Source organism: Dendropsophus ebraccatus, chromosome 7 (genome assembly GCF_027789765.1).
Source record: "Dendropsophus ebraccatus isolate aDenEbr1 chromosome 7, aDenEbr1.pat, whole genome shotgun sequence".
In the NCBI taxonomy this organism is placed as follows: Eukaryota; Metazoa; Chordata; class Amphibia; order Anura; family Hylidae; genus Dendropsophus; species Dendropsophus ebraccatus.
In genome coordinates this window covers 137,666,674-137,678,626 of record NC_091460.1, presented here as the reverse complement: position 1 = coordinate 137,678,626, position 11,953 = coordinate 137,666,674, and the positions used below count along the sequence as shown (strand labels likewise).

At 43.2% G+C, this 11,953-nt stretch overlaps 1 protein-coding gene across 4 annotated transcripts in view; it reads right to left on the bottom strand.

The window, feature by feature from the left end:
- Positions 1-978: 978 nt before the first annotated feature.
- The window catches only part of INTU (inturned planar cell polarity protein), a 49,278-nt gene continuing 38,303 nt past the window's right edge, over positions 979-11,953 (bottom strand). Inside the window, exons 9-16 of one of the 4 annotated variants that reach the window (XM_069978582.1) lie at positions 9,880-9,933; positions 8,400-8,462; positions 7,183-7,395; positions 4,839-5,342; positions 4,046-4,146; positions 3,184-3,373; positions 1,746-1,891; positions 979-1,546 (exon numbers count right to left, since the gene is read on the bottom strand). In XM_069978582.1, coding sequence (XP_069834683.1) covers positions 1,279-1,546; positions 1,746-1,891; positions 3,184-3,373; positions 4,046-4,146; positions 4,839-5,342; positions 7,183-7,395; positions 8,400-8,462; positions 9,880-9,933 — 1,539 coding nt within the window. In that variant the 3' untranslated portion in view covers positions 979-1,278. The remainder of the gene's footprint in view (positions 1,547-1,745; positions 1,892-3,183; positions 3,374-4,045; positions 4,147-4,838; positions 5,343-7,182; positions 7,396-8,399; positions 8,463-9,879; positions 9,934-11,953) is intronic. The other 3 variants (XM_069978581.1, XM_069978583.1, XM_069978584.1) reach the window with 3 other exon arrangements.

Here is an 11,953-nt window from a genome sequence, read left to right as displayed (position 1 = left end):
TGAAAATATGGAGACTTTCCCCTCAACCATCAGAATTTCCTCCAAAGCTCAGGCCAAGTCCTTGATGCCGCCGTCGGGAGCTAAATGTATCCGAGCTGGTTCTCAAATCAGTAATTTGTGGGAATAAAAATACATAGTTGTATCAAACGGAGAACCAAACCAATGCAAAAATTACTACATCCAACTACTGGAACATAAGAAGGAGCGTATACTGTAATGTCTATCTGCCAACAAGGAATCGACGGTAAAAAATTTAAAAAATCTGTTCTCACTTAGTCCAACAAGACTGAAGATGAATACCAAATATTATTTCCTGACTTGTGAACAATCGGATTTTTCCCTTTTTTAAAGAGGTAGTTTACAAAAAAAATGAACTGGTGTCAGAAATTTTACATCTATTAAAAATTCTCAAGTCTTCCTGTACTTATCAGCTGCTGTATGTCCTGCTGGAAGTGGTGTATTCTTTCCAGTCTGAAAAGAATACACCACTCTGCTCTCTGCTGCCACCTCTGTCAATGTCAGGAACTGTCCAGAGCAGTTGCAAATCCCCATAGAAAACTTCTCCTGACTAACTTATATCTACATTATAGTATGTACAGTTTTGAACTGAATCTATAACGGGGTCCTGACCCCTCCCCCCCCCCCTCTTTTCTCTCTGTATTCCCTAAAGTATTGTTGTAAAAACTAAAAAACCTCAATAAAGATTGAAAAAAAAATCTCTCCTGCTCTCCCAAATGGAAAGAAAACATCACTTCCTGCAGGACATACAACAGATGATAAGTACTGGAAGACTTGAGATTTTTTAACAGAAGTAAATTACAAATCTCTGTCACTTTCAGTCACCAGTTGCTAGATAAATAACTGGTAAATAGTTTGTGTAGCCTGTTTCAATCCATTGTTATCAGCCACACATTTCCCAATAATCGCCCCGTGTAGGTCTTATGTGCATATGGTACTTCTATCATATCAGCGGCCCAGAGGCTCCTTGTACATCCGGCATATAATGCAAACTTGTTTATTTTTTTTGACGATGTAAATTTCAAGTAGAAAATGAACAGCAATCGTCGCTAACAAATATGCAGTATAAATTGTAACCATAAAAAAAAACTTCATTTGCAAAAAAAAGTACTTCAATTTAAATATTTTTCTTCAAAATAAGCTAAAAGTCCATATACAGGTCATCAATAAAAAGAATTCTGCAAAACGACAGGAAACACCCGTAAAAATCACATGTCACAAGTGCGAGCACCAGGCAAGCTGCATGGACCGGATGAAGTGCTACTGAACACAATGGAGTGGATGGGCTGAAGTCCTTAAAGTGGCATCCCGAACGATAACTTGAAGGCCAGCTCCACCGCCACCTCCGTGACCGAGTCGTGAAAGCAGACGTAGAACTCCTGAGGCTGTGGCTGCAGAAAGAGTCTCCTGGAAGAAAGAGGCAGCGGCTGCTGTTATTGTGGGGGATTCACTGAGCGCCAGTAACACCCCGTGAGATCCACATAAGTGATTCGCCATGTACGCCGGCTCATTGTTCTGTCCTGCATCACTAACACAGCACATTATTAGAAATACATACCGTACCCTCTTCCCAGTGTACATAGCAACCGGCTACATTGTACTATTCATAGCATCCATCTCTCTAGGCTAGAACTCAAACCACAGAACGTGTGAATGGATTTCTCGGTATTTATGTCTCAGGGTGAATGCAAGTTATCACATCATTTCACCAAACAACCATTTCTTACCCTATCACCCAGTAAGACATTTTGGGAGGCGACTTCTTCTGGTCGGTCCAGTTCTCAGGAGAACATTCAAATAGAACACCGTGTTCCTTGACGGGACCGAGCCCGGCGAAGTCCCTGCACGCAGCTGCACTGGAATCGCTGGGTCTCTGTAGGTTTTAAAAAAAAACAGGCTTTATTAGGAGAGATATTAAAATATTATTACCCACATGAGCCTGTCCTTAAAGAGGAACTATCAGCAGGTTAGACAAATCTAACCTGCTGATATGTCTCTATTGCACAGGAGACGTCAAGGAGGAAGGTATGTCTCTTACCGATGCAGTTAGTCATTTGCTCCACGGTCCGGTGATACCGTAAGGAGCACCCATTAGGAGCACAGCTCGCCCCTTTCTAATGATAATGAATGGATTGGTGCTATGGGGGCGGGCAGTGCTCCTAACGGTCTCACCAGACCAAAGAGCACACAACTAACTGCACCGAGGAGGAAGGTAAAAGACATAACTTCCTCCTCAGCGTCTCCTGTGCAATAGGGACATATCAGCAGGTTAGATTCGTCTAACCTGCTGAGACTTCCCCTTTAAAGGCGGTTATCGAGGGTTTGAAAAACATGGCCACTTTCTTCCAGAGACAGCACCACTTTTGTCTCCAGTTTGGATGCAGGTTTTGCAACTCAGTTCCATTGAAGTGAATAAAGCTTAAAGGGGTTGTCCAGCGAAAATCTTTTTCTTTCAAATCAACTGGTGTCAGAAAGTTAAGTAGATTTGTAATTTACTTCTACTAAAAAATCTCAAGTCTTCTCCTGCTTATCAGCTGCTGTATGTCCTGCAGGAAATGTTTTTTATTTTCAGTCTGACTCCGTGCTCTCTGCTGCCATCTCTGGCCGAGACAGGAACTGTCCAGAGCAGGAGAGGTTTTCTATGGGGATTCATAGAAAACTGAGACAAAGTTCCTGTCTCGGCCAGAGATGTCGGCAGAGAACACTGTGTCAGACTGAAAATAAAACAACACTTCCTGCATGACATACAGCAGCTAGTAAGTACGGGAAGACTTAAGATTTTGTAATGGAAGTAAATTACAAATCTATATAAAACTTTCTGACACCAGTTGATTTGAAAGAAAAAGATTTTCGCTGGACAACCCCTTTAATTGCAAACTACACCTGAACCTGAACTTGATCTACAAGCTAATAGTAGACCAAGGCGACCGATACTGATGAAAAAAATCCTAAAACGAGAGACATTGCCTTGTATTCTAGTACATGTCTCACCTTGCATTATGATACAATAATGTACAATAATAATGAATAATAATAATATAATGTACAATATAACGTACAATAATAAGGCTTTGGCTACAAGATATAACACAATAAAAGTATACTATAGGACAAAGTAAAAGTTGGAGCATATGTAATTCCACCTTTAGTTGGAGAGAACCATACCTCTTCCATGAGCGTCTGCTGAAACAAGGATCGTATGGACAGGCAGCAGCGATGGAAGTTCTTGATCAGCAGGGGGTGAATGGTCCCGCTGAGGTCCTCCACCTCTCTGTGTGTCGGAGAGATGAAGACTCCCTGCACAGTTTCTAGGTAGATGTAATGAAACAGTGTGTTCTCTGACCCCGATGTTAATCTTAAAATGAAAAAAAGAATAGAAAAATAAACTATGCAGTGTTTATTATGTCACCTCAATGTAAAAAAACATGCACCACATCACTAAATGTTGTTTTGAAGTGTCACGGTCATTTAATTTTTTTTTTTTTTTTTTTTTCAGAAATCAATAGTACAGGCGATTTTAAGAAACTTTGTAATTGGGTTTATTAGCCGAAAAATGCATTCATGAAAAAGCAGTTTGAACCTCTCCCCCCTGTCTTCATGGTTCTCTTATGGAGAGGGGAGGGGTGGAGGGAGATGAGGCACCAAAACAGGACAACAAAGAGTTAATTTACGGCCACATCTCCAGGCTATCTCCTCTGAAGCTAGTACTGACCTCTGAGTACCGGCTTTCAAACAGCCCCCTTTGTTCTCTGCTCTCTGCTGCAGACTAATCTCCCTCCCCCCTCCCGTCTCCATAGGTTACACAGGGTCTGACTGAAAAGAGTCGAGATTTCCTGATAATGAGCAGTGAATGAGAGAGAGGAGGGAGGGGGGGGGACCTGGGGAAAGTCTTTTTGAATGCAGATAATGGCATATTTGCCTAATAAACCCAATTACAAAGTTTCTTAAAATCGCCTGGACTATTGATTTCTGCATTAAAAAAAAAAAAAAAAAAAGAAGATAGTGACACTTTAAACAAGTCACTTACTTCACAGTGTTATACAGATCTTCTGACTGCTTCTCTGACAGGTTCCTTTTCAAGCTTCCCAAATTAAAAGGATTTGGAAGGGTGTATTTCTTCTTGCTTATCTGAAAGTATAATAAAATATCACTCATTAAGGGGGTTATCCAGGCTTAGAAAAACATGGACGCTTTTCCCACAGAAACAGCGTGACTCTTGTCTTTGGGTGCAGGTTTTGCAAACGAGTTCCTTGAAAGTGAATGAAACTTAAAAGGGGTAGTTCACAATTTGTTTATTCTTTCAAATCAACTGGTGCCAGAGATTGGTAATTCACTTCTATTAAAAATGTCATGTCTTCCAGCACTTATCAGCTGCTGTATGTCCTGCAGGAAGTGGTGTACTCTTTCCAGAGAGGTTTTCTATGGGGATTTGCTACTGCTCTGGACAGTTCCTGACATGGACAGAGGTGGCAGCAGAGAGCACTGTGTAAGACTGGAAAGAATACACCACTTCCTGAAGGATATACAGCACCTGATCAGTACTGGAAGACAAGAGAAGCTGTTTCAGGAAGAAAGCGGCCATGTTTTTCTAATCCAGTATAACCCCTTTAAGAACACTAAACTCTAAGGGTAGCTTCACACGTACCGTATTTTCTGCTGCGGATCTGCAGCAGATCTGCAGCAGATGTAACTAAATGAATGAACACAGCAATAAATCTGCACTGTAAAATCCGCTGCGGATCCGCAGCAGAAAATACGGAACGTGTGAAGCTACCCTAAAGGCAAGTTTCTCCATTGACTTCACAACAATGAGTCCATACCTTAAGAACGCCCCCGCTTCCTCCGCTTCCTTCCGAGCCTCCTGAGCCTTGGGATTCTCTCCTTCCAAGTTTTCGGGTCAAGTCTGGAGTGGACTGGAATCCAACCCCGGTGCTTTCCCCTAGACCCTCACTACCATTGTCAGATCCTCCACTGCTCCGAGTAGGACTCGGTCTACGAGTCTTCAGAGAAGTCTGCGTGTCGGGAATCAGACCCTTCTTTCCCAACGTCTGACTGGCTTTTCTGGGAGTCTGAAGTTTATTCAACATAACAGAACTGACCACGCTGTGGAACTTGTCCCGCGCAGAAGGCAGGAACCAATCGGCACACGATAAGCAGGGGTTCGGAGAAGTGTTCAGCCTTTCTTCTAAGCTTGCGTCCAACATTTCCAGTTGGAGCAGACACGCCTTCAGCTGATCTACGTATATGTAATCCGGTCCAGGATTTCCCACGGCTTTAGAAGCGCAGCCACCAGCTTCTAGTAGGGAGCACAGCATAAAGTTTTTCTGCCAAAGAAAGGTTTGCCATACAAAAGTGGTTGACAAGTCAATGATTTAACTAGTGAAAGAAAGAACAATTACTTCTAGAATGAAAGAATAAGCCCATTTTTGTAGAGATTTTGCACATGACAATCACACGGGACAATGCACTGTTTAATCAACTTGTTCCAAAAAGATATCCGGGTCCCAATTAAAGTTGGTCAGACCTCAAAACTAGCTGTCATTAAATTTTTTATTTTTTTTTGCAAAAATCAATAGTACAAACAATTTTAAAGAAACTCTGTAATAGTTTTCATTGGGCAAAAAAAAAAAACATCTTTCTGTGCTCAAAAAGCAATTTCCCAGCCTCCCCCCTCACTTCTTATCTGCTCATTATCAGGCAAATCAGTCTTCATTACAGAGAAGCAAAGTGAAGACGGGTTCTGCTGTGTCCATTATATCCTATGGAGGGGGGGGGGGGGAACTAACACTTTATTGATATTGTGCCAAAAACAGTAACTTAAATAGGCACGAATGTAGGTTATAATACCTCCAAGTCCTTTTAGTGGGTAGTTATACCAACCAACAACCAGCCGGGCATATGGTCAGCCCACCCATTAACTAAAATAGTCTCTGGATTTCTCTATGCATTTCACCCAGAGATATACTGGGATCATCAGGAGACTGGGGTTATTTAGACATATACAGATAGGACAGATAGGACAGAATGGGTATGATAACAAACATAGGTATATCAAAAAAAGGGAAGGGGGGGTGAAAAGAAATGTAAAGTCACAAACTTCAAATATCCTGATTGAAGTGTAGTAAATCACACACATCCAGGTACAAATGGCGTGCAACCGATCTAGCACCAAAAGCAGGTTGCACCGATGCCTACAACAAGCCTCAATCGGCACATATGTGTAGACTCTTATGGATACTACAGCACACAGCAAGCCCTGAACGACTCGCATATACAAAAAGGTACACAATACAGAAAGACCTCCGATACACACTTGAAGCATCACAAGTCAGAACAAACAAAACCGGCATGTAAAACAATCATACGTTAAGCTTGCAGTTGCTAGGTGCAACGTATACATCACCACAGTACAACCAGTCAGACGATGGATAATGTCTCCGATAGGTTCTGGTAGCCATCGTTATCTAAAGCGGAAATGACGCATCCGCTCTGAGTACCATGCGTGTCAGGTGCGTTCCAGGTCACCAGATAGGTGCGGGGATGAGTGAGCAGGAAGAGGAGACAAACATCTGTACAGTTTGGAGACTGGCCACATAAAACACTGGATTCACAGGTCAGAAAGGTCAGTGCTTATCTGGGAGCTTAGGGAGAGAAGATTGCAGGATGTTGTACTGTGCAGGGCTGCCTTTTCTCCTCTCCATGCTCTCTTATCCGCCTCGACCCCTCCCCCTCCATAGAGCATAATGGACACAGAAACGGTTTCTTAAAATGGTTTGATATTCATTGATTTCTGAAAAATGACATTTAAATGCGAGTTACACTTGAAATGCCATGTAACAAATCACAGCAAAAATGAACACACACTTTAAAAAAGGTTATACTATTTGGCTCCATATCTAATGATGGTTTGAAGTCTGACCCTTCTATCATCAGAGGCTCAGCCGGCTGCCATGTTGTTACTCTATGCTTTACACTGCCTCTCTACCCCTTCTCACTACTACTAAAACAGAGAATCAATACACGGGGAGCAGTTTTCCATTACAACAATAATACAATGCTTATATAGCTACAAGCAACTAAACCATGAAGAGTTTTACTTCAATACATATCGAGAGCAAAATGAGACACAACAAAGAGGGATTGTGAAGGAGAAGCAATACTTACCAGGCCTACAATGAGAAGGAAGTACCTTGCCTCTGGCGGACTGTACTTATCCCTGCTTAGCGACTTTTCTAGATGATCATAGGGATACACTTCCCTCCATACCACGAGCTGTTCAATCCGTTCTGATGCCAATGATAACAAGTAATAGTGTCGACAATAAAGGGCAACATCAATAAGATCTTCCTTGGGCAAGTGAGTGGACAGGAGATAACCCTAAAATGGAGGGGAATAAAAAAGGTGATAGGACAATATTATATAAACCAGCTACCATATACCATCTCTTCACTTTTAATACTTGTTCTGCTTACACTCCCGCCCTGCCCCATCCCTTACCTTCTGCTAGATCGGCGCTCATTTACTGGGCCTATTACACGAACCGATAATCGTTTAACAAGGGCTGCAGGGACATCGTTACCGATGTCCATGCAGCCCTTGCTTGAACTGCATACATGGTCAAGGGCTCCTCTTGCGGTCCGCTTTCCCTGGGTCCTGAACGCTGCAGCTTCAGTCCCGGCCAGTGATTGGCTGAGTGGCCTGTCAGCTAAGACAGGCCGCTCTGAAGCTGCAGGGCGCGGGACCCGGGGAGAAGCAGAGCGCAGGAGGAGCCCTGGACCATGGATAGGTAATGTATGCACTTAGCAAATCGTCAGCTGCCGGCCACGCACTGTTATTACATGTAGCAATGCGCGCCCTCTGCCCGACAATTATAGGTCCAAATCTATATCAACGATCAGCCGACGATCGTTGTGCTTATAACACAGAGCGATAATCGGCCGGATAAGGCCGAATATTATTCCGTGTAATAGTATCCTAAATGTTTCCCCTCCTTCACAAGAAGTCCGCTGACCTGGACAGACCACTTTTTTTTTGACACAATAAACACTGTGATTTTTGATCACATGACCCAGTTACAATAATGAAATGCATTAATGCACAGAGGTAATGGAGCCCCGTAATCAGCCTTATTCATACATCGACATTACTTTGACAATCGGACCGCACAGGGTCAGAAAGCTCATGCTGAAGGTCGAGGAAATACAAACATACAAACAAAAAATGGAGCTGCTACGTGGCCCCACCATATACTGCCACCACAGGCCCCACCCACAGGCGCTGTATTATAACTGTGGCCTTGTCTAATAGTAATCTATACGTTGTACGGCGCTCATGTCTGATGGTTTCAACAGAAAGTAGAGTGTAAACCCCCAAAGCCTTACCTTATAAAACAGACAGGTCCCTAGAATCATGTACAATCGTCTCATCTCATAGTAGTCTTCAGACTGCAACGGTATAAAACATTCACTCAAATAAATTCATATTCTTGAAACAATTAGATAATTCAATGAAAATGTTCAGTAATTGTCTACCCGACCAATTCATCCCATTCACTTCTATTGTCCTCAACACAGAAAATGTGCAACTCATTGACTGAAGTGATAAGAATAGAGAGTTCCCAGTAACTGATATAAGGGCCCTATTCCACCGGACGATTATCGTTCAGATTATCGTTAAATCGTTCGAATCTAAACGATAATCGTTCGGTTGAAATGCAGTTAACGATTAACGACCGAACGAGAAATCGTTGATCGCTTTATAAGACCTGGACTTATTTTTATCGTTGCTCGTTCGCAAATCGTTCGCATTGAATAAGACATCGTTCAGTTGTTCGCAATAGATACGAACGCAATAGCGAATAAATAACGAAGAAAAACTATCGCAGTTACGATCATAAGTAATGATTATCGTTCCATGGAAATGAGTGAACGTTTTCAGGTCTTTCGCAATAGCGGTCGTTTGAGATCGTTAATCGTTAACGATTATGCAAACGATAATCGGCCGGTGGAATAGGGCCCTAATGCCCCTATTCCACGAGTCGTTTGTAGGAGCAAACGAGCGCTATTAGCGCTCGTTTGCTCCTCGTTCCCCGCTCGCTGCCGCCGCTATTCAACGCGGCGTCAGCGAGCGGGTGAGTGCGGGAGGGGCAGCGGGGAGCTGCTGGGGGGGGGCTGCCCGGGGGATCCCCGATCGTCCGGGCAGCCCATAGGATATAGCAGCATCTGCTGCCGCGGTCCTATTCAACGGAGCGACGGCAGCAGATCGCTGCTATATCAGTCGCTTGTTTTTCAACATGTTGAAAAACAAGCGACTGCAACGATCAGCCGACATGAACGATGTCGGCTGATCGTTGCACTCTATTCCACGGGACAAATATCGTTCGTAGCGGCCGTTATCGGCCGAATATGAACGATATTGCTCCTCTAAACGACCCGTGGAATAGGGCCTTTACTCAAAAAGACGAGGAGATGACAAAATGAGTTTTTTTCTCTATTAAAAGGTATCAGCTACTGAGAACTCCATGTTTTATCCTTTCCATCCATTGGATAACACAGTACACAGAGGTGTTTTCTTTCAATTGATTTAATAAAACAGATGTAATAGCATAGGAGTGGGAGGACTGTGCAGCTATGAATGAGTGCACTGTTCTCTTACCTGATCTGGAAAGCAGTCAGGAGCGCTTGGACACTGTCAGGCCACCCCGACTACAGACTATAAGAGGCAGGCACATTTTAGCTAGATGTTTTCTGAATATTATGTTAACCGTAATGTGCCTGCTGAATTTGGATCATCACAATGGTATGTAGCATCCATCTGACCGTACCGTTTTTGACTACTTCCTCCTTTACCTCAAGCACTTACCAGTTCTGCAAAATCAAGTGCCTCCAGATCACTCAGTACTGTATCAATCTCTGTCTGAAATAGTAAAAAGAAAAAATGTACATTAGATGCGGTGACTCAATACACATGCAGTTTCCTATCTGCCCCCAAAAACAAGTACAATGGCTGGTGGCTGATCTCAAAAATAGTTACACATGGGGTAAACAGAAAATGAAAAAAAAAAAAAAAACTATTGCCTTTGTTTTAAAGTGTACAAGTGATACTAAGAAACTCTGTAATGGGTTTTATTAGGCAAAGGGCCTCTTTCTGTACTCAAAAAGCACATCTTCATTACAGAGGAGCAAAGTGAAAATAGGTCTGCTGACTTCATTATAACCTATGGTGGTGGTGGTGGTGGGGGGTATGAGTGAGCAGGAAGAGGAGAGAAGCAGCTGTACAGTTTGGAGACTGGGCACATAAAACGCTGGATTCAGAGGTCAGTGCTTATCTGGGAACTTGGTGAGATGAGATGCAGGATGATGTGTTGTGCCGGGCTGCCTTTTCTTCTCTCCGTGCTCATTCATCCCCCTCTGCCCCTCCCCATAGAGCATAATGGACACAGAAATCCTGCTTCTTCTAAAGTGAGGGGGGAGCTAAAAAAGCTTTTTGGAGTACAGGAGGAAACTCTTTTGCTTAATAAAACCTATTAGAGAGTTTCTTAAGATCGCTTGTACTATTGATATCTATTGGATTACTGAAAGGTGACATTAAAATGAGTTACGCTTTAGCTTCATACATTTCCCCGATACCCTCCACTCCCACAGAGTAAAAGCAAGCAAGCAAGAGAAGAACCAACAAGTTAGGCCTCTCCTTGCTATAACTACAACAGGGGAATCTTCTTTGGTGCGTACATTGTAGCAAACAATCATTACAGGGAAAAAGCACAATTATATATTTTGCATTTGCAAGATATTTTTAATTCTATGTCAGGCACACAGCATATAAGTGATCTAACAGGGAAAACACGGACGGTCTGACAATATGGAAGCACCTGTCCTAAATCTTGAATTCAGTGGACATCTAGGCAAGATCTACAGTATTTGGCTATGTTCACACTATGTATATTTTTGTAAAACTACGGTTGTTGTTGTACATTTCAACAGCGGCCGTGATTATTACGAAAATATACGTTACCTTGCCGTCTATGGGATCCTGGCCGGAGCGTATACACATGGTATACGCTCTGGCCGGGATCCCTAGCGGTGACGCAAACAACTGACATGTCAATTTTATGCAGCACTGTGCAGGCTCCATAGCGTGCAGTGGGGAGTTCTGATGCGGGTGCACACTCAGCGGCGCTAAAGATCATCCGGCCGATACTGCTGTACCGGCCGGGATGATCATTTCTGAGACCGGCAGGTCTCTTACAATGTCTGAGGTCTCTTACAACGGGAGGCACCCCGTTGACAACAGGCTAGAGATATCTGGCTATCCCGTGTTTTGAGACTCGTAACTGAGGCTCCACGGACTCTTGTTTTGCATATTTAAATTTTTGGGGGCATCAGTGGAGACTCTTGATTGAGTACTTCATTGGATTTTTTTTCGCTGTTCTCCTTGAGTTCAGTGATTACTGTGTTTTGTTGGTTGATTTTTCATTGCCCCAACTAGCCAGAATCCTACCCCACACTGACGAGGGGCAAAAACCCCGAAACGGCTGTCTGTGGGTGGAAGCCTGCCTTTGCAAGCCCTTGTCATGATCGCAATACTCGCACCTTGAGTTAGACATTGACACAAGGGGCCACCCTGTTGTTTCCCTGTCTATGTTCCAATACTCGCAACCGAGTGGGACTTAAGGGGTTATTTATCAGGGTGGTGTGGTGCTCTCCCTATCATGGAGGCACCCCGTTGGCAACAGGCTAGAGATATCTGGCTATCCCGTGTTTTGAGACTCGTAACTGAGGCTCCACGGACTCTTGTTTTGCATATTTAAATTTTTGGGGGCATCAGTGGAGACTCTTGATTGAGTACTTCATTGGATTTTTTTTCGCTGTTCTCCTTGAGTTCAGCGATTACTGTGTTTTGTTGAATGTCTGAACATAGCCTTAGGTTGTATGCT